Here is a 22,353-nt window from a genome sequence, read left to right on the forward strand (position 1 = left end):
TAAAGAGCTCAACAACACCAAAAAACACAGTGGAGTCTTTGGAGAGATAAACTGATAGGTACTTCCCAGGCCTAAAGAACTTACGGGACATTTTTACTTGACTTGGATGTGACTGTGTATAGACTACAGTGCTTGCATCACTCATCAATCAGAAAGGTGTTGGTTAGTAACTGGAGGACAGTGAGAGGATTGGAGAACATGCCTGAGTAGCTCCAGTTACCTAGATTGTGAGAAAGAAGTTTGAAAGATGCATCTGTCACAGTTGAGAAGTAACAGCCTTAGGAAAAGGTGTGTGATAATGGAGAGATTCTACTTATCAAACAAGAGATTACAGTATCCAACTTCCACTTGAAAGAGAAGTTAGAGACAACCAGGTAGTAAAGTACCAGTTTTCGTCAGTAAGCATAAATCAGTTGGAACAACCTACCAAGAGTGGTGACTTTTCCTCCCCATATGCTGCTTAACACAAGAAGGAATACACCCACTAGAACAGGCCATCCCAGCTTTATGCTGTTAGAGCTTGGGAGCCTTTTCTTACCTGAAAGCTGACGCTGCCCACTGGAAGATAGTTTCGGTCTTCAAGCATGCTAAGGTACTCTGCTACCAGTGCTGCAGCATGGACCAGACACATGGCTGCTTCTGTGTAGCTCTTCCTCTTGGTGTGCTTCTCTGCCATGTTCTGCAGCCAAGTCAGCCTCAAGTCAGGGGATGTCTGATATCCTTTGGCAATTCTAACAACACAGGGTGGAAAGGAGGTGTGAACCATCACTTCTTCTCAAATAAAAGAAAGAACCTTTATAAGTCTCCACCTGGGTTGAATGGAAGGAGACATACCTGTCTTTATTCTGTATGATTCACTAAGCACAGGGCAAAAGAAATGGTTAGGAAGGGATAGGCAGGACACACAGAGGTTATGAGGAGTGTAAACTGCTGAACCCAAGACTCTTCAGTGTTCATCAATCCCCAACTCCCATTCTTGCTCATCTATGACCACCTTTGAGTGGCTCCACTGCAACATGTTCACTCCCACAGCCTGGGCCCCCTATGACACATCAGCTATACTAAAGCGGGATTGTACACAAACAGAAGAGTTAGACAGTTTGTTCAAAGCTTGTCCCTAAAATGCACAGTTCTGGTGCTAACTTCATTGCAGAATTTCCTCAGTAGCAATGCTAAATGAATTCACCTGTACATGAGATCCATGAGCATCTCTGGATCTTCCTGAAATTCCCTCATTTTCACCGTATCTGACAGGATGCTGTTCAGATTACACAGCAGCTCCTCTACCTGCAGTAATATAAAAATCAACATGCATTTCTCAGATGCTTATTTTTTCCCTTCTAGAAAAACAACAGCATCTGCACCAGACGATGTTATCCTCTTTTAGTCCCTCTTAACGCAAGAAAATGTCAGGATGCTGAATTGCTACAAGATATGTTTTTCCAACACTATTCAATGCAGCAAAGAGTGCTGACATAGTAGATCTTATATTTTAATTAATCAAAATGAGCTGGAACCTTTTGATTCATTTATTTCTGAATGAAAAAAAATCAAACCTATGTGCTAATGGAGCTCAGTTATAGTTGATCTGTGATCTGATATCAAAGCAGTTGTTTTTGTAAGTCTTCAGCACAAGCTGAATTACTGTAAGAATTTTAGCAAAGCATCTTAGAGTTGTCTGAAATGTTTTTCATTATTGCTGCCGCTGCATTATGAACTGACAAAGGGAGAGAAGTTTCCATCATGCTACTTGTCTGAAAACATAATGAATCACATTCCATCTTAGGAAACTCTTATGTGGTACAGTTCCTGCTGGGGTCTAGAAGAAAGTTGTACCCAAAGCTAAGAGATGATTCTCCTGTAATGTGATTTCTGAAGAACTTCTTAAGGGTTTATTCTATGGAATTATGTCCTTCATTTCTTCACTGCTTATTGTTGTGTTGGAAATGAAGTCATGCAATAATCCTTGCATCCTTATTTTCATTGCTTTGGAAGACCAAGATCTTGGACTTGTTCCAAGCACATTCCTATGTGAAAGCTCCGGATAAAAGCCACAGATGTCAAAAAATATTTGACCTGAACGGGAAATGGAGTTGCCTGCATATCTGCATCTTCCTCTGCATAGGCTAGGATGGTTCGTAAGGACCGTCGAAGGAATTCCTCATTAAACTCGGGCGATTTTCCAACCAGCGAGGCTAGTGACATGGTCACCTGCATCTTCACTCTTGCAAAATTCTTTCAGAAGAAAAAATAAAAACATGAAAGAATGTTGGCTGCACTGCATCATACCTCCATTTCACATACCTCTGTCTGATGCATAAAGAAAGCCCACTTTCTCCTGCTCACACTGAGTGCATTAAATTCACTGCTCACATGAGTGGCCTCTGGTGCATCAAAGCCAGTCCTGTTTTACCTGGTTAAGCCGAAGTTCCCTAATTCTGACATGTCTGAACTTTGGGGCAAGAATACTTCTTGGAATACATATGCTTGCTTGAGACAAGGGTAAGACAGAAGCACCTCTTTCCCTCCTCTGAGCAGGCCAGTGGGTGTATAGATCAGGCCACCCACAGAAGAGAAGAGGAAGCAGGACTGGGAAAAGATTCTGGAAATAAGTCTGGGAAGCAAAAGACCTCTGAGGGTTTCATCTGGTGATGCACTATACCTTGCTGATCATGGTGTCTCAGAGGCACATTTTATTCCTGCAAAGCCAACACCTTTTACTTATGCAAGTGCTTTTAAAGTAACAACTAGGGAAGAAAATTCTGTGCAGTATCAGATGCTATTCAAAATGCTAATGCATGTCCTTCCATGCTAGGACATTGTGAACCTACATGTATAACATAGGTATTTTATTCCATGTGTGTGCTAAGAGTCTCGTCCTGAGACCAAGGGGCCAGCAAAGAATTCCCATTAATACAAGCATACAGTAGTTCTACTGAGGTTGTAATTGCATTAGAATAGAACTAGTCTAAGTAGTTCTGACACAGGAGTGGAAAAAAAAAGTGACAAAATTAAGAGTATTTCTTATGCATCGTACAGGCCTTTCTATGAGAGGACTAATGCCATTCCATTTGAAGATTTATAAATGATGCAGAAAACCTCACATTTTCCTAAACAAAATAATGAACAATAGTTAAAACTACTTTCCCCTATACTTCTAGCACTTATTCTGGCTCAAATGTGCATAACATATGACTTATTTATCTGCATATGTGTTCCATTTGCTATCACAACTTCAGTTTTGGCTTCAACTGATCACAAAAAAGGGTTGTACAAAACATACTGCTGTTCTCAAAATCTTACACTGGTAGAGCTGAAGCTGTATCTCATGAGGAGATAAAGAGTGGCACAGGCTTGAGTCCGTGTAATATCTATGCTGCTGCTGCAGTGATGGAGAACTCTTTGACACAGGTCAGCGCACTGTTCGACCTCCTCTTCAAACAGGAAATCTCCAAACTAAGTGAGACAGAGAAGAAAATATTCATTACTCTCATTTCTGGCCATGAAAACATGACTAGCGTAGTGCATTCTTAGGAATCAGACAAAATCTAAACTTTGCAAAAACTGCCTTTTATACTTTTTTTTTTTTTTTAATTAGGACTTCTGATTCCTGTGACACCTGTTTTCAAGCTTTTCTACAGAGAAAAAGGGCTTGAAAATAGTCTTTGTATTTTGAAAAAGAGTGGCAGAGAGAATAAAAAAATTTCTCAGATTCCTAGGGCTCCAGGAGCTTTTGAAAACATCAAATATTGCAAAATTCCTAAAAGCATGAAGAGTTGCTATTTTCAGAATATAGAATGGTTGATGAAACATGCAAATACTTCCTTAAGCATAAGGAGCAATTACTAGCTGTTTGCATCAACGTTCTACCCTTCCCCAGCCCTCCAGCGTGTTCTCCCTATGGTGTGCCACAAAACTTCCATTGCTCAGCTTTCGTGCCAGACCCTCCTTTACAGTGTCTCTACAATGTGCTTGACAGACAGTGCGGCCAGGGGAAAGGATGTCTGTCCTTAAGAAACTCTCACTGTAGACAGCACAGATACACCAATACCATATATACAGACATAGGGATGATAAAGGTGTGTGAACAGAACACAGGATATTATTTCTCATTTGCAGGCCCATTTCCCAGTTCTCAACTTCTCTTCACTCCATTATCTTACTGTTTTATGTCTAATTTATATTACAAGCCTACTGGCACAGGGTTCTATAATTTTTATTTGTAAAATAACACATATAATACCTACAGTGTAATAGAAATAATTGGTATGATTGCTTCATAAAATACACAGAGTAAGCTTAACTAGAAGATCTATTTCAATGAGATTGCTTCACAAAATTCATTATTGTAATTGTAAGTTAGCTTTCAAAGATAAAGTAGAGTGAAAACATAATTATGAGTTCCATAACTACTCAGATATCTACCCTGTAATTAGGTTTTGTCAGCCAATCTGCATTTAACAGTAGATAGGCATTAATTGGACAGGAGTATCCTGTTTGATGTTTGCATTTTAGAATGGTTTAGGGGAAAAAAAAATTTAATGCACGTTTCCATTTTGGAACTGCTTTTCTTTGTAGGAGAATGAATCTTAAACAGATTTTACAGAGTCCTCATGAAGCACCTAACACATTATGACCCATGTTATAAAAATGTTGTGTCCTCATACACATTTTGAAATATTTTTTTTTAATTGGTGATACGGAAATAAAAGAATGATTAGGATTTGGCTTAGTTTTTAGGCAGAATGAAGATGAAATATGTCAACATCTCAGAATCAATTTAGAATTTTGGAACCTATCTTAGAAGTAGAAACCTAGAATGATTCCCCCTGATCTCTGATGAGTTAGCTTTGATGTCTCTGCTCCCAACTGGTTGGAAACTAGTCTGATGATATAATAATTTAAATTCGACTTTATGGAATCTATGCAATCCATGGCATTAAAATTCCTAATTAAAATCAGAATTTGAAATATAATGGGTGGAATATTTTACCTTTTTATTAGTAAATTTTCTGTATTTAAGAATAGACTGCTAAAACCACAAGATTATTCAGATTCAGTTATTCCACCTTGTGTCAATGAAATAACCTTACAACAGCTGTAGAAGTCCCTTAACATCCCTATGGATAGGCATTTGTACTTACATATGTATAACGTATTTAACGAATGACAAGGAAAAGTGGTAAGTGAATGCACACAGCTCTGCTCTAGAAATGCTGCTTTAATAACTTGATTGTAAGCATGAAATCAGAAGCATGTAAAGAGCATACCTTAGCAATGAGTGCTCTGAGTGTAGCAAAGCAGTGAGTCAGGTAAGTGGTGCTCTGATCACAGCCAAGAGAATTTATCAGGACTTTCAAAACTCCTCCCAAAAGATTGTCTCTGCACTCTGCTGCAAAGCTTGCCTACACATGGAGGAGAAAAAAACCCAGTAACTGCATGAGATAATTCAGCAATGAACTGGCACATAGGAACTGAAGTTTTGCTCTCCTATCCATGAGACACATCCAGGAGTTCAAAGATTGCATTTTCTATTTGTTAAGATCTGCTTCAGAGGAATTTCAAAACACTTTTGTAGTGATCAGGAAGAAGAGGGGAAAATCTCCCAAACATGTCTCAATATCCACAGACCCTCCAATATACTTTTTAAGCTCAGTCAGCTTCTGCAGTGGCTCTGAAGGTCTGTCCACTTTCTGTCCAAGCTTTCATGTACCTTGGATGAGGAAGTGAACCTGTGGTGGGCAAGCACTATCCTTCCCCTTCTCCCTCATGCTCTGATTTCCTGGGCATATAGGTGAAATAGGTCTTCTCGTATGTTCTGATCAAACCCACAACCCAAATAGTGGGGACGCTAGGTGCTGTAAGTGGTGTCACGCAAAAGTCATGCCCAGTACTATAAGCATCAAGTAGGTAAATGCTTTTCTACTAACAGGTTTCAGAGAATGAAGTTTTCCCCTTGCTATCTATGAATATGCATGTTGTGCCAACAGTGGTATTCCCATGCCCATGAATTCAGAGTGTCTCTCCAAAACCAGGAGACCATGTCTAAACAGAGTCAGCTATCCTGGTACCACTGCTGTCAAAGGACCTGTGAAATTTTACTGCATCTGACTCCTAGAAGTTAAGTAAGTTCTGCATGTTACATTGCTCTAAGGGTCATATCTCTTTTCAGAAGGACTCCATGCACATGGAAGATATTTTCCTACACTGAGCACTCTGTGGGAGTCAAGGTTAAATCCTTTTGTCTCACAGGATCATACATGCAAGTATGACCAAAGGTCACACAGCAGACCAGTTCTAAATTACTAAAATCTTCAGATACATTCCAAACTCCAGGATCATAGTAAGACAATGGAAATGGCTTTCAGCAACAACTATTGAAGACAATGTGGTAGATTTCCCTTCCTTTCACATAAGTGCAATGCCCTACAGTAGAAGAGGCTTGTGGAAAAGTGTGAAGTAGGCAGCAATTTAATCTTTGGATTCATTATTCTTCATCTTTTTTTTTCTCTTCAAGATTATACAAGTTTACAGAAGATCATTAATGAAAACGTTTTGCACTGCCTAAGAAACAAAAGGAGAAATATATCTTGCATCCCCTGGCTTCTGAGGGAACAGGGATTGATACCAAGCCAGCTCTGTTGTTTCCCACCTGGATGATGTTCTCTTGCATATCAAGAATGATCAGGTTAGCTTCAGTTGCCAGGTTTCCACTGATCAGAGCTTCTTGATCTAGCTCAGCTTTTGTCCTGCAAAAAGGAGTTTTAATTAAAGCATGCAGAGAGTACCCCAAGAATTAGATGGCCTGCTGCTTAAACAAAGTTGAAATACAAGTTATACCATTCTGAATGATCCCATAAGATCAAACAATGAAAATAGTGTTCAGAGGTGTTTCTTAAGAGCTATGGAGTCAATTGAGGAGACCTGCTATTATAGAAAAGAAGTCCCAAAGGGAACACCTGAAATCTAGGCCTCTGGATAGTTCAAATTCTTCTGCTTCCTCAGCAGCAATGTATGTAATGGATACTTTGCCCTCAATATCATGTTCAATTGTTCAGTAAGATATGCAGTAATTTCTGAATGCATTGCCGGTAGCAGGACACCAAAACTCAACACAGAATAAAAGGTAACCGATCTAACACTTTTAGAAAAATAAAAAGAAAGAATAGCAGGCTTGGGCAAAGGGGAAATTGCTTCAACGCCATAGCAGCAGTGTTTAATGTAGGCAATTTAAAACGTTGATTCTTGAGACTGTTGACAACGTAAGACAGCAGGTCCAACAGCTGCGGGGTCAATACAGCAGTGCCCCAGGCCATTAAAGAGAGGACTGAAACATTTATAAAAGACAGAAAGTGGTGGTAAGGTAATGCATTATACTCTCTTAGTTCAGACTTAAAAGATGAGGTCTGGAACACAGCTCCTCTGCAGCTGAATGCTCTAAGCATAGATGCAGTTCCTAACAAAAGTATATTTTCAGAGATCCCTTCTATGTCAGAAACAAAAAAAAGGAGGCTTTGTTCTTTTTCCTGAACTGCTCAGAAAAGGGCCGTTGCATGGCCAGAAGATGCTCTCTAGAGCTTGAGATCAGCGCTGCTCTGACTTATGCCAAAATTCCTAAGCTGCATTTCTTTGGCTGGAACAATCACTGAATCGCACTTCTTACAATCACACTTCTGAGTGACTTCAAAACCTGTGGCTTTTCTGCTACATTCACTTATCTTTTCTGCCCAGTGGAGTCTTACCCCGAAAGAAAAGTAAAGAGCCATCCTTTTGGGAACAACCAGATAATTCTGGGGAGGGCTAGGAAAGGAAGTCAGGGCACTTGTATGATTATTACAATGACTCAAAGCAATGGAGAACAGAAGGGTTGGCCAAAAGGCTGGTGCTATAATCAAGACAGGGATCACTAAATATGAGTAAGAACTGAACAAATTAAGCAAACAGCATAGCCATTTGAACCACTTCCAGCAACCACTGAGCCTTGCACATTAACCATGCTAACTGGATCCTCTCTGATACCACATGTAGCTTCTAACTGCAACTACAACCCCAAAGCATGCTGGACTCAAGGAGAAGCAGTCTGAGTGGTGACCTGTGCAAACCTGCTGTGCCATGTACTACGTGTAAACACCCTACTTATGGGACATACACACTAAAGAGATCCAAAATGGATGAGAACAAAGATCTCACATACAACAGTGGTAAATGCCGGGTAAAACAGAGAGGTCTGGACAGTATGCAGTTTTACTTATGCGACCAGAAATTTTAAGTGGTTTAAGTAACTACTGAAAGATATGTGGTAGAGCTGCTGCTTGAGGACTTTTTTATTCTGATTTCAATGAAACTGGCTGGGAGAAAGCAAGCTGGTTTCAGGGCAAACCAAGAATATTCACACAGGATCTGCACCTCTTCCAATCTAGCACAGAAAGTGAAAGGATTATTTTTTTAAAGTTTGGATAAATTCCAAATCAATTATCTTGTGTTCAAAAATGTATGTGATAGTCATGGATGAATGCTAGGCTATAACTAGGCTACAACAATGTAGTTGCTGCATAGCACAAGCCAGTGTTCTCGGTTCAAATTCATGCACGTTGAAGGATATCATGGGAGCTCATAGCAGAGCAGATGAACTCATCAGAGGCCACTGCCATCTGACACACAGTGGATCATCAAGATAGTCAAAATTCAAGCAAGTACCTATGGACAAATGACACATCTCCTTTAGGGAAAAGCAACAAGTTCTACGCTTACAGAAACTTAGCATGTACCATAAGAAAAAGCTGTTAGTAACACACATCATTCCTGAAAATACAGTTTTCCATAAACCTAAACACTGACTTATCTACTACTATATAATGCTGATAAGGTGAAAAGTACTGAGACATCACAACTTAAAACCTGCAACAAGAAAAACGTTCACTACAGAATCATCTTCCCCTACTCCTGCTTATAACTCTTCTCTTTATAACTCGTTATAACTTTTTATAACTCTGTTATAAAATAACAGTTTTAACATAGCACACAAAGCCCACCTCAACTGATTTCATGTGGCAAAACTTAGACTACAGTAATTTATACAGTGACGAGCCATAGCAACATCTAAATAAATGTCGTAGCAAGCCTCTGTGGAGTATTTGATACAACTTGCATCAACAAATAGTGTTTACTACACTGCTAATCAGAAGGAAAAGTGTGTAGATAACTATTTAAAGTCCTCACTCAAGTATTTGTGATCTCTTTGTTGTCACAGAAACAGTTGGTTACTTCTGCTACACAAACATTTTCTACTTCTTTCTCTTTGACAGAAGAGAGAAAGGATTGATTCTAATAGAAGCAATATATATTTATTACACTACTTACTTATCTTGTCTCTCATTTGCCTGCCGCCATTGAGTCTGCTCCTTTCTCCAGCGCAGGTTTTCATTTAGCCCTGCCAATCTGTCATTCCCTAAAAGCGAAACATGTATCAGTGAGATTAAAGCAAAAGGGGACACCTGAAGTCTGATAGTTTACTGAAAGAAGGAGATACATGTCTGTAGCTGTCTGTCAGAAGTAAAACCATTCAGCTTTACAGCCTCAGGGCTCTAGTAAAAGCACAGACTCCCATCATTCTTTTCACCTAAAATTTTTACAAAATTAATTTGCTTAATGTCTTCAAAGACCAAAACACAAATTATTCCATTTATTAAGTGAAACTTTTTTTTTTCCATGAATGATTTGTTCTTACTGACAGTTTTGACATAATTTCTTGGCTCTTGATTAGACACTAACGCAATTTCTCAGAATGTCTTAAAACTTCTTATTTGACCTCATATTCTTCACCTGAGAAGAGCTTAGTCCTAGGTATACCTTGGATAGTTCAAAGCTAATGATATTTTTATCCACAGCAAAACAAAGGTCTGCAAGAAAAAGGACTGCAAGGGTGAAAAATATAAGGATTAAAATGGGGACTGTGTATAAAAACCAACAAAATAATTTATGTCTACAACCTCTTGAGATCCTCTCAAAGGACATGGGGGGAGAGGGGTATGAAGTACCAGCTGGTATTCTGCAGCGCTTCATCATTTCTCCTCTGGCTCCTTCACCTCTCAGTAAAGCCTCTTCTAATCGGGCCTTAACATCTCGTGACTTCTGGAGTGCTTGGGTGCTAACTTTATCTGAGCTTTGTTTACCCTGAAAGTAAAGTCAAAGCAATCAACACTAATGCTTCCATCTTTGGATATGAGTCCAAATTACATCTCCAGACCCATATACAACAGGAGACCTGTAGAGAGGGCAGAAAGCAATGAATATGACTGGCTAATATATAAAGGCTAATTAAATGTTATAGATGTAGAAAGAGGTAGTATATGTACTACTATTAAACACAGATATGTAGCTCAGTGCTACAGAGAGAGAAATTAAGGTTCAAAGAGAAGGTTGGTTGTTCCATTTCAGACACACCCTGTTAGAGAGGGGAGTCCTGATGTCCAGTCTGAGCTCTTAACTAAAGGGTCATCCTTAGTGCCATGTCCAGTACTTTCAGGAGCTGTCAATATATTGTCCATCAAAAATAGGCTTCAAATCCCCAGGAAAAGGAAAAGAATAAAATAATTTAAGCCAACTTCATAGGATTTCCTCAAAAGTTTTGTCTGCATTTTGATTGAAGGCTAGTGCCACTGATTTTATCTGAATGAATTTATCCAGTCATAGCATAGATTAGACAGGAGCTAATTTAACAGTTGTAAATGACCAATATCCCCTGGACAGCTGGAAGGTAAGGAAAAAAAAAATTAAACCAAAACAGAACAACAAAGTTAGGCCATGTTCACTTACTTTGTACTCAAAGCATGAGACACAAATGAAGAGGAGGTCTAAAATCCTGTTCAGCTGCATGGATGGAAGGTCTGCAATCCATTTCTGTATTAGATTCTGATCAGCATTTTTCATGATCCAGAGGAAACAGATCAAAAGGTTGCGAGAAGTATCAGGACCTAATGTGGCACTCTGTCTGTAGGGCTAGAAGCAGATAAAGTAAATGTCAGTTGAAAGAAGAAAAAGAAGAGGGACCTCATTCACGTGAAGCAATGTTATTTCAGTTTCAGTGAAATCAAATCTTAGGACTGGACTTTGGTAAGTTTAACCTCTTCCAGGTTATACTGATAGTATTTTTTTAATGTATATCTGTGTAATTAGTGACAGGACCAGTTGTATGTATGTGAAAGACAGAAAGAAGCACAAGAGCATTGGTTGCTAGATGCTTGTATTTTCATTTCCTTAGAAAGATGTAGAAAGAGATTCTAGAACTGTTTGGTCCCTTCTTGATAGGCAGTTGTGTCAGCCAAATTGTATAGAATATAAAAATAATAATGAAAAAAGAGATAGAGAGTAAGAAGGATGTTGAGTCCTAGATCCATGGATTTTGGTGAGACTGGGACAGGGAGACAGTGGGGGAATCACAGTAGCGTTTGCTGATCTGGAAATATGACTTAACGTGGGTGTGGAAATGGAAATAGGCATGTGGGAGAAAAAGTGGAACTACTTATGGTATAGGAGTAATTACATGACTAGAAGAGAAGAGGAGGAGATGACAGAACGAATATGAGGCATTCCTTGGGACTGAAAGAAATAAGAAGGCAGTTTCTCATGACTGTAGCTATTAGTGGCAAGAAAGGCTAGAAGGAGAAAACAAAAAAAGAAGAGAACAGACACAAGAAAGGAGATTAGCAGAGCACTGGACATACCAGGGACACCAGAGACATTCCAGAGCTCCTGAGGTTGAAATGATTCCCTGCAATGGCAAGGGCCACATTTTGACTGATTGCACCTGCAGACTCTTGTTCTTCTTCTGGGTTTCCTGTCCGTCCCTTTCCGCTGCGGGCATCTGAAACTAGATTTGAAATATCCAACTGGAATTTCAGGAGCAATCCAGCTGTTGCGGCTCACATGTCACAGTCATCCATTGGGTTGCAAGCTAACAAAACAATCAGCACCTCCATCCCTGAGACTAAGGCTGATGACCAAGTAGTGAAAGAGGTACAGTGTTAGCAAGGCAGATTGCAGCCATCTGGAATGGTTGCCAAATTGTTCAAATAAAACCAGAAAAAGGAGATGTGTCCAATAAGCTCTAGGTGTTCAGAAAAGCTATATTAAAAGGAAAGGCAGTAGCAAATCTGAGGTTGTCTCTGAAGTTCAAAGCTAAGCCAGTGCTTCACAAGACTTGGAATCATCCAGTTCCCATTCATTTCAGGCAAGAGGATCAACACAAAAGTCATACATGGGTTTGGTGATATTCAACAAAGTATATAAGTCTGCTAACAGCTGACAGAGGCAGCATTGCCTGTTGGCTGAACAACAGTTTTAATTTCAGGCTTTCTAGCTGCTTCTATTCCCTGCTAGTTCTTGACATCACTTTCAGGAAATAGAGTTATTTATACACAAGTTTTGTAAAAATCTCTTATTCTGAGTGTCCATTTTCTGTTTTGCAAGTCCTTTTTTTCAGAGGATCTGAGTGACCAGCCAGTCCCAGGGTGTTCAGAATGAGGTCAACAGCCTCTCGTGGCAGAATTTCAAAAGGAAAGATACTCTAAAGCCTCACCATACTGATACACCTAGGCTTCCTTATTAAGCCTCCTTTTGATCTCTGGTATAAGGGTAATACTTAGATTAGAAGAATGGGGTGAGATCTGATTACCAATGTATAATAAATGCTTTCATCCTATTAGACTGAAAGTGCTAAATAATACCTTCATAGTATTAAGTTTTTTGTCCAGACATCTAAATGCAAAATATTTTCAGAACCAGTGACAGAAATACTTTCTTCAAGTATTATACATTTTTTCTTAGTAGCCTTTATTTTATTTCTTGAAATGAAATGTAGTTTTCTAAGTAGCAGAGATCTACCATCTCACAAAAAATACGTGAAATAGCTACTTTCAGCAGTATCATATGAACACACATGTGGCAAAATGCACGAACACAGGTTAGATAATGTTGTTTTAAAAGGCCTGATAATGTAGAGCACAGTATAGTTATAACAGATGATAGAAAGATATTTCCTGTGTGATGACTACATTTGCCATAGATTAGTTTGGTATCATGTTAATAGCACTAAAGAGCAATAGAAAAAGATAGAAAGAAAACAATCAAATTTCTTTAACTGTGATGTAACATGAAGTCAGTATCACAAGTTTTCATTCCTGCTGTTTGTTAAACCTATCTATGTCTCAGTATTTCTCACAGATCTTGCAGGCTGTATTTGCAGGATCATAACATTTATACTAAGAGAGGCAGGAGTATTACAGACATATCTCTCGTCTATCATTTGCTCATGAAGTGAAGACAGTGAAGTTTTTCCTGTCTAAAAATCCAGTTTACTTCTACATAAAGAAATATTAACCTTACTAGACTGTGGAGAATTCCTGCCCTTAGCATCATCCCTTTAATAGATTGTTTAGAAAAGTCACTCTAAGAAGTTGAAAAATACAAAGGGAAAAAGGTCTTACTTGTAAAATCATGGAGTTGCGGCAATGAATCCAAAATGATACCAACCAAAGGGAGGTAGAGAGCTGCAATTTTAATCTTCACCTCTTTTTTTGAGCAACGTGGGTCTAGGTCATGAGAACTCAGCAGGCTAAGGATAGCACTGACAGCTTTTCTTTGCACCTTGCTAATCCTGTTAATGGAAAAACTATCCATGAGCTTCATTAATGGGTCATGCACAAATTATTTGTAAGTCAAAGATTTAAGAAACAGTGGAGGTGAAAGAATACACCGATATTCATTAGATAATCTCTTCCATTCTGAGCACAGACTCACATTCCCTGCAAAAGATAGCTATCTTACATCTCCAAACCACTTTACCACAATCAAAGAGCACCCAAGTCTTTCAAACTTCCCATAAAAATTCAATATGGTGAAGAGAGGTGCTTAAAGAAAAGCATCAGACTCTGGTCAAAGTTTAGCTAAACTCCTGAGCTCAAACGCAGAAGTGTTTTAAAGAGAAGAGCACCTGAAATTTCAAGTTGTCTTCTCAATTAATATATTTAGCCAACACTACAGCAAGAAATAGTGTATTTTTATTCATTGGGACCAACATACTGCAGATAAAACAATGACTGGGGTATTGCTATGTTACAGAATGACTCACTGAAAAGAGTGGGGGAAACAGGACTGCCCTGGAAACAAACTATGACCTTGCCAAGAGAAATAGTGTGACTCAATCCCATTCTAAAATCTGCCCATTGGGATACCCACCCCTCGCTGTCTGCATCCAGCGCTGCTGCCAATTCAGTGAAAAGTAAGCCGGTTAGGAAGTGCTGTTGGCGGTATTCGGCTGAGAGGTCAAACATACCAGCGATTTTCTGGTCCTGGAAACTAGAACAGGAGCTAGAGTTCTGCAGAAGTATATTAGAAGTGTTAAAGAATGATCACTGAAATCAAAGCTTCTTAAAGCAGTTGTAATCACAGCCCATGTAGCTAACAGAAAAATCTCTACCAGAGAAAAAGCACAGACTCTGAAAGAAGGTTAAGACATTTTGGAGGAAAATATCTGAGTGTGAAATAAAAACCATCTAGTTTCAAACGCGTGGCTTGCTAGGATGCAAACTCATTTTTTCCATTCTGTGTGAGCAACTTATCTGACATTTTTTGAGATATGAAATCCCTACCTTGTATTCATTAGTTTGGACAGGACAGAGTCAGAATTTTCTCCATGTTTACTACTCTTTACATTGATGTTATTGTTGCAGAGCAGCCATCTGGCATTGTACAGCAAGAAGCTGACCCTACACTGAAAAGGACCTTGGTGTCAGAAGTTCCCCACTGTGCCTTCTTCAGCCTCCACAATGTCTAGCATGGAAGTAAGGTCAGGAAAGATGTGCAAACAGTGTTTCCTTTCACCCTGGAAATCCTTGGCTGAGCTTGCTGGCAGCTGGCATAATTTAGAGCAGACTTCAAACTGCTTTAACTTATGGCTATGACTGATATACAGTCAGCCCAGAAATGGAAAGTTGCTGCTGTATATGTGTTGTGAACTTCTTAGCTTCTCCCATCATAGGTCTGTGCCACAGGTCACCTGGAATGTTTTTGTCTCCTGATTGGGGGAGCATAAGTCTTATACTCTACTCCCCAGTGCAGCTACTGGGGTTTATGAATCTAAATTTTGCTTTTAATTTATATTCTTCAGTATTCTCTCCCAGTATTTCTGTCAGTCACTTGGGAATAGTCCCAGACAACAAACACACGAAGTAGCAGTATACTACACTGTGTCAGTTGTCTTCCAGCATATTGGGTCAAATGATACTCATGTCTCTGAGCAGCCGCATATTTTGGATCCATATAATTAAGCCCACTCCCATTTCAACCTCAAGCAGACAGGTATTGGCTGTACTATGTGTGAAATGTTAAAGTGTAGAACACCCAGTTAAATGCATTTGGCTTCTCTCCAAGAATTTAAAAAGATTTATTCACAAGGCCACATTTCTTACTGAAAATCTAACTCTAGCTGGGCAGCACTCCTGCAGACAGATCAAAATTACTGCAAGGGTGGTCAGCTAATTTATTAAGTCATCCAAGGGCCACAAAAGCCTTATTGATTTGCACAGGTTGCACTTCATATGTTACTCCTAAAGGAGAAAAAGAGTTGATGATGTTGCTCAAAGGAAAGAATGATTAAACTGGTGTCTGCCCAGATCTGATGTGCTTGAACTAGCTGCAAGAGCTATGCTGAATTATTTTCTTCCCCATAAGCAGAACAGTCCCATTTCTAGTTCTTTGGCATTCACGATCAGCATTAAGCAAAACTATTGGGAAATCCTGACTCTATGACCTTTATGCTTTTAAGACCAGAAAAAACTTCAAGAAAATATTATTTCCTATTATTGACCTGTCAGATCCCTTAAGATGAGATGTAACACATCTTCACCTCCAATCAATTCTTTGGCAATGACACTTGAAGAAGAAACCATTAATTTGAACTGCTCCATTACTCAGAGTGGTTTTGTCCCTCCCACCATTTTAGCATCAGTTCCATTCCTCTGCATCCAAGGGCTGTGGCAATCATGGGGCACTGCACTGAAATGCTTCATCCCAGCCCTGACCTCTGCAAGACCACGGTGGTACAAAACAGGCAGGCTAGAACCTTTTGTTAGTGGGTCTGTCCCATGGTAAAAGCAAGATATTACATAAGTAGAAAGTAGAGAAGGGCACAAGACTGGCAAAAAAGTGTGTGGTGTGACAGATAACAATTTTTTTAATTGAATGTGATTATGAACTTCATGCCCAGGAAGACAGTTGGGCGGTCCTGATATTCAGGAAGTCTAGAGCTGTGTATCAGTATCAGGTCAAGTCTGGAAAAAATACGCATGCACTGGGAATGACATCCTTGGACAAGTAAGTGATAAGGAGAAGCATTCACAAAAATTGTGTGGGGAGGTCTACTCAGGAAATCTGAGTGTTTCCACACAGAAAAATCATGGTGTTCAAATAAAAGGGAAAAAACTGTCCAGAAAACACAAGAGAATTGGCAAAGTCATAGGATCATCTGTACCACTACGTGAAGAGGAACCCAAAATGAAGAATGCTGCTATTTGAAAATGAAAGCATGATAATCCTGCTCTGAACAATGCTAAGGCTCAGCAGAAATCCACGACTCCAGGATATTGAAAATTGCAGTGTTTTAGTCACTAACTTACATAGTGGTAGCATCTACATCCACTTGAAGAACAAGAAGTTCAGCTAGAAGGCAAACACACAGAAATTTTGCTGTGTACTGCTCCATGTCATAACTCCCCAAAACAGATATCGAAATACATATTTGTAGTTGTGAATGGATGTGATATAGGTGTGCCTGTAAATCAGCCTTCAGACCTGTGTTCCTTTTAGACCTTGCATGTCTACTTTAACGGCAACTTTTGGCTTGCATGTTCTAGAGGGACACATATCTGTGTCATACTAAGTTTTAACTTGTGTAGATGTGGTTTTGCAGTAGCACTCCCTTAGTCTTTATTATTCTGCCCCTTTTCTTTCAGGAGGGAAATTGTTCTCCCTGATTCAACAGTGGCTAATTCTAATCTAAGTATCTGAATACAGAGCAACATAAATCTTTCTCTACATGTGTGCTTCATGTTATGTTCACACAGTATCATTTAATGGGTGCCTACCTGGGAGGATAAGGAGGGGGAGGGGGATGCTGGAGCAGATGCAGAGGTCATGAAGAAGAGGTTTAGATTGAGGTAATGCTCATGGCTGCAGAGAATTCTCAGGAACTCCAGTCTCATGGAAATCAGGGTGGAGAGTGAATTCAGCTTGTTTGAGAGCTAGAAAAGCAAACCAAAAAAGTGTCATGTGATGTGTGTGCACTATTTTATTTACATGCAGTGAAATTTCCTGCTTCCTGGAACAGAAATGGACAAATTGCCCAGCATGCATTAAAATGCTCACTGGGTCCCTGTACCTAACTAGTTTCCACCCATTAGCTGCTCTTTGTTTGGCAGTGGTGGTGTCTCTCTCCCTGCTCCCTAGCTGACTTGACAACATCCCAAGAGAAAATCAATTGGCTTTTTGCTTCCTCCCAAAAGAAAAACATAGAGTATTTTTTTCCCTTTTGCACAGAACGAAGATTAAATTCAAACAACTCTGCTGACTCTGTGGCAAACTCATAAAAAGTCCTGCTAGACAACACAGAGCATCACTGATCTTGTCATTTCCCTTCATATGAACAATGACATCAGTGGAGTATTGCACATACTATAGTAGCCACCTTATGTTCTCCTACCTACCATCAGCTGACAGAGGGCCTTCCCTTTGGCAGAAAAACTAGAGCAGATGTATCAGGTCACAAAACAGGAGGAAAATTTCCCCCCTCAAATACAACAAATAATTTCTTAACAACATCTTGCATGATCATTTATCTTTAATTTTAGGAGGCTTTTAAAGCAAGAAGACAGGGATGGATCATTTTGACTGAATCCTCCAAATCTAAATACTGTCCTCACAGCACTGGAAGAGTCCAAAATAGACCAAAAGCTGCTCTGTATGCTCTGCAGACCCTACTGCTAAGGGATATAAAAAAGTAAGAGAAGAAAAGTGGCCCCATGGATGCTCTGCAGCAGTGTAAGATACGACATTTCTAAAAGAGTCTTAACTTCCACTCAAGTTTTTTCTGCAGACCACAAATCAAAAGAGGTTTAAAGTCTCTGTATATTCAATAGGAAACAGGAAATTTACCTGGCCGTTTAACACAACTCAAAGGATCTTGATGGATAAATGAATCCAACACAATGGAACACCAGATTGGCCATAAACCAAATGCAATCCAAATCATGCATGTTGCCTACCTGATTACAGTAATGTTTGATGAGATTAAACACAAATCCCCGGTCCATTAAAGAAAGAAGATCATACAAGAAAAACGCCAGGCTGATATTAATTTTTTCTGCTTGCTCACTTTCCTTTTAAAAAAAAAGGAAAAATAAGAGAATTGCAGTAATGATGTATAAAACTTACATAAAAGTGGAAGACTGTTTAGAATAATTTAAAAATAGCATAGGGAAGAGCTCCCAGAACCATCTCATGGAACATACCAGACAAGATTGTTTCATTCTTCAATTTACATTATCTTGTAAAAATTATACAGAATCGCCCCTGTAAATTATTTCAACTGTTGTAGCCTTCACAGAGGAATATCACAGGATGATTGAAAAAATTTATCTATGCAAACCATTGGGTTGACAACAATGAAATGAAATTTGAAACCTGTTCTGAATTCCCGATGGGCTGCAATCCTGCATATGCCTTTTCTTTTTATTTGAACATTTAACATTAGAGAACATTGGTCTAGGTACTTACAACATGAAATACTGTTTTAAAACATTAATAAAAACCTTCATTGGCTGTGCTGATGGAATGCCAAGTATTTTGTTTAGAAATTTGGAATGTAAAACTGATAGTGAAAAAATAGTAGTAAGATAAACCTGTGGTGTTTACCATTGAGCAGTTAACCTCTTGCATGCTTAGAATCAGTCTGATTACCAGAGATACACAGCCTCCAAGTAAAAATCACAAAGAACTTCACATGCCCTTTAAAATAAAGCTACAGTTACTTCAAACACACCAATTTAAATCACAAAATCTAGTAGCATATGTAGTTCACCAAGAGGAATTTGTGGAGGTGCCTGAGGGATCTGCACGTATTTAATGCTCAGAGCCCTCAGGTGGGTTCACTCAAGACTGACAGAGATTAATGAGAAAAATGTTGCCCCATTCGTGTCTCTGACTAGTGAGAACAGGTGTGCAGCGCCTCAGGGTGGTTACAATTTAATTTTAAATTTTTCAACCTTTTTGTTGCTGTTCAGGAAAATATATGTCTATATTTCCTACAATCTGGAATTTACACAGCAAAACATTTTTCTACTGTGAAGAAGAAATTAGTTTCCCACTACCTTACTGGGTCGGCTAAAATATGCCAGATAAATCACTATAGAATCCCAGGGCAATCTGACATGCTCAACCATGTATTGAAACATAGATTATTACTGCTTAGATTTAAAAATCAGACACACATTACTTACTGCTGCTCTGTACAACTAACCAATGGCCCTAATTCTGCAAACACTGCAGTGGGATTTTCACACATAATCAGGTTCTATACACTCACTCTATCAAAATTGAATTGAATTAACAGCCCATAAAAATCTGTGTATTTTTCATGAGGAAGCCATAAAATACTAATCTCTTGGCAAAAGCTACAGTTCCATTAAAACATTTTTAATGTAACAAATTTTTATTACACAATGTACTTGGAAAAAAAAAAAATCACCGATGCCTTAAGTAAACATTTCTGTGGAAACCATTTCCCTCCATATGGCTATCACAGAAGCACACCAAAGGATCGAGCAAAGGGTAAAGCTTCAGGAACAACTTTCTGGTGGACAGTGACAATCACTTCTGCCATTCTCTGCCCCCGTTGTCAGCTCTTGGCTCTTTTGCAGCTTCTGCTCCTCAACAGCACAGCAGGGCAGACTCAGGAAACTGAGCCGGTTCGGTCAGGTCTGCCCTTTGGCAGAGCACCCTGCTGGGCTAGCACTGCGCATTTGGCAGCTCTGGCGCATGAAAGCAAGTCAGCTACAACAACTGAACAGTCACCCAGTGCCTATCTGTGGCCTTAACTTTGCCTACTGGCCAGTGCGGAGTGACATCAGTGATGTAAGCTGACACTACTATATAATTTACATTTTGTGATCCTTTAAACTTTATAATCTGTTATATTAGCACAACTTCTTAAAATATATCAGGAGACAAAATTTAATGGAATTTAGGGCTTTAATTTCATGTGGCCAGTGCCTCTTTAAAGAGATAGGAGGTTAGATCACTCATGGCTGGATTTTGCAAAACTCAGGAGGAATACTGGCTTCATATTGCATAGTCCACTGCTGTCAGAGAAGTCAAATGTGGAATAAAACACTATGCAGTAGAAATGAGGATGACAGGAAAGGGGGATAAAAGGATTAAGCCCTGTTTGAGCTGCAGTTGATGCCCTGGCTAACCTGGCATAAAGCATCACTGTCACTGAAAACAGGTGTCCAACCTTTCCTGTCAATGGGAAAGGGGATTCCCTTCCTGCACCCTGCAGCCACACCAAGAAGCAGGCTGGGGAGCTGAACTGAATAAAAACAAGCCATCTGCCAGGGGAGCACAAGGGTGCCCCTTGCACAGCCACAACTCAGTCTTAAGCTCCATGTGAATATGAGAATACTGCCTCAGTTGTGGCCTAATTCTAGTGATACTGCTGAAGGTGAGGTGAAATTAAATACAGCTCAGTGTAACACAGGGTGAGTAGCAAGGATCCACAGTGCTTATTTCATGCATTTACCTTCTGTGGTTTGACTAAAAGTGCAGCAATCTCTGAAGTAACCACACTAACTATAGTGGTAATATCATCTTTGAAGCGATCGGAGAACCGGCTTCTTCGTGGGTTGTCTTGCTTCTCTATGTTGTGAACATACTGAGCCATACTCTTTATCTGCAAAGCAGAAAAGAAAATTAAACATCTAAACTGAAGGTGAAACTACTTATTTAATCCATGGGAGTAAGATTCCCTCTTCATTTTCCCCTGAATGTAATCACTCTCATCGTCAGCCTCACAGACTCTGATTCCTGTTCACACAGTTGGCTACTCTCAGCACCTGAAATCAGAATCACTCTCCCCAGTCCATTGAATCTGCAGCTTTGAAATGCTGCTGTTTGCTACTTTTGCCCTTCATGATGACAGACAGGTAGTGCACTTCTGGAATTCTTATTTCTTGACCTGATGTTGGGTTTCTTATATGTTGCCAGTGGAAATCAGTATTCACTCAGGGATCTGTGAAACTGAGTTTGGGGAGCATCGCCACTGCTTCCATATTGTTAACAAAGTAAAAAAGACAAGAACAGGTGTTCACAGAAAAGCAAGGGCTCAGTCTGATGTCTGTCTTTTAGCCTTCTGCAAACCGTGGACCACTATGCATGTAGCTCATGCAGGACTTTGCCATCACAGGTTGTCAGTGGGAAGGGGGGTGAATATGGAGAATTCTTTAGTTGGCCTTCCATTATTTGGGATCTCTCCTTTTCACAGTGGGGCTGAGTAACTGAGGAGATCACCATATCTGTGCTTGGAGTACCTGCTACTTTTCACTATTAACTTACTATAAAATACCATTGTCAAATCTTACCAGGAGCTCAAAGAAGAACCAGGCATACTTGAAGACAGATTCTCTCACCATACCCGTGCTGACCACCATCTGCAGTGCCAGCTCCTCATGGAAATGCTAGGTAATAAACAGAGTGTTGAGAAATGGCTTCTCAAGCAACACATCTTCCACTTTCAACATACCCCCTCTTCCCTGTGGGAAAATCACTCATACTGGAGAGTCAGTAGCTGGATGGGGATATGTGGACATCCATGTAGGATCAGAAGGCAGATTTGACCAAAATGACATATAAGGAATTCTGGTGGCAAACAGATCCATTTTTCTGTGGATCCAGAACCCCAGATAACTTAATTGGGAAATGCCTTTGATCTATCCTCAGGCTGGGTGCATGACAGGGAGCAGTCAGGTTCCCTTCTCCCTGCTAAGCATTTCCATTTAGCAGATCCATTTTTTTGAGAGAAGGTAGAAGTAAGATTGTCTCTGTGGTGGCAGAGAACCACACAGCAATAACCACAGCAGAGCTTGTACAGAGGTCTACAGTTGGAGACAATATTCTTCGCAGTGAGATCTGACCATAAGACACCCAATCCCAATGATCTAAACTTTTAGAAAACTCAAATCGGGACAAAAAATTTATTGCAATGTCTATTTCCTGTTCCTGACACAAACAAGAAAGCTAATGGGA

At 39.6% G+C, this 22,353-nt stretch overlaps 1 protein-coding gene across 1 annotated transcript in view; it reads right to left on the minus strand.

The window, feature by feature from the left end:
• Nucleotides 1-22,353, minus strand: part of DOCK8 (dedicator of cytokinesis 8) — an 82,900-nt gene that overhangs the window by 13,327 nt on the left and 47,220 nt on the right. The window contains exons 22-37 of the mRNA XM_074933245.1: nt 21,690-21,785; nt 20,852-21,001; nt 18,318-18,431; nt 17,142-17,297; nt 14,236-14,375; nt 13,485-13,654; nt 11,724-11,869; nt 10,816-10,998; nt 10,038-10,173; nt 9,361-9,448; nt 6,653-6,749; nt 5,271-5,405; nt 3,304-3,456; nt 2,077-2,235; nt 1,187-1,287; nt 539-731 (exon numbers count right to left, since the gene is read on the minus strand). Of these exons, the coding sequence (XP_074789346.1) occupies nt 539-731; nt 1,187-1,287; nt 2,077-2,235; nt 3,304-3,456; nt 5,271-5,405; nt 6,653-6,749; nt 9,361-9,448; nt 10,038-10,173; nt 10,816-10,998; nt 11,724-11,869; nt 13,485-13,654; nt 14,236-14,375; nt 17,142-17,297; nt 18,318-18,431; nt 20,852-21,001; nt 21,690-21,785 (2,217 nt within the window). The remainder of the gene's footprint in view (nt 1-538; nt 732-1,186; nt 1,288-2,076; nt 2,236-3,303; nt 3,457-5,270; nt 5,406-6,652; nt 6,750-9,360; nt 9,449-10,037; nt 10,174-10,815; nt 10,999-11,723; nt 11,870-13,484; nt 13,655-14,235; nt 14,376-17,141; nt 17,298-18,317; nt 18,432-20,851; nt 21,002-21,689; nt 21,786-22,353) is intronic.

This window comes from Athene noctua, chromosome Z (genome assembly GCF_965140245.1).
Source record: "Athene noctua chromosome Z, bAthNoc1.hap1.1, whole genome shotgun sequence".
Classification (NCBI taxonomy): Eukaryota; Metazoa; Chordata; class Aves; order Strigiformes; family Strigidae; genus Athene; species Athene noctua.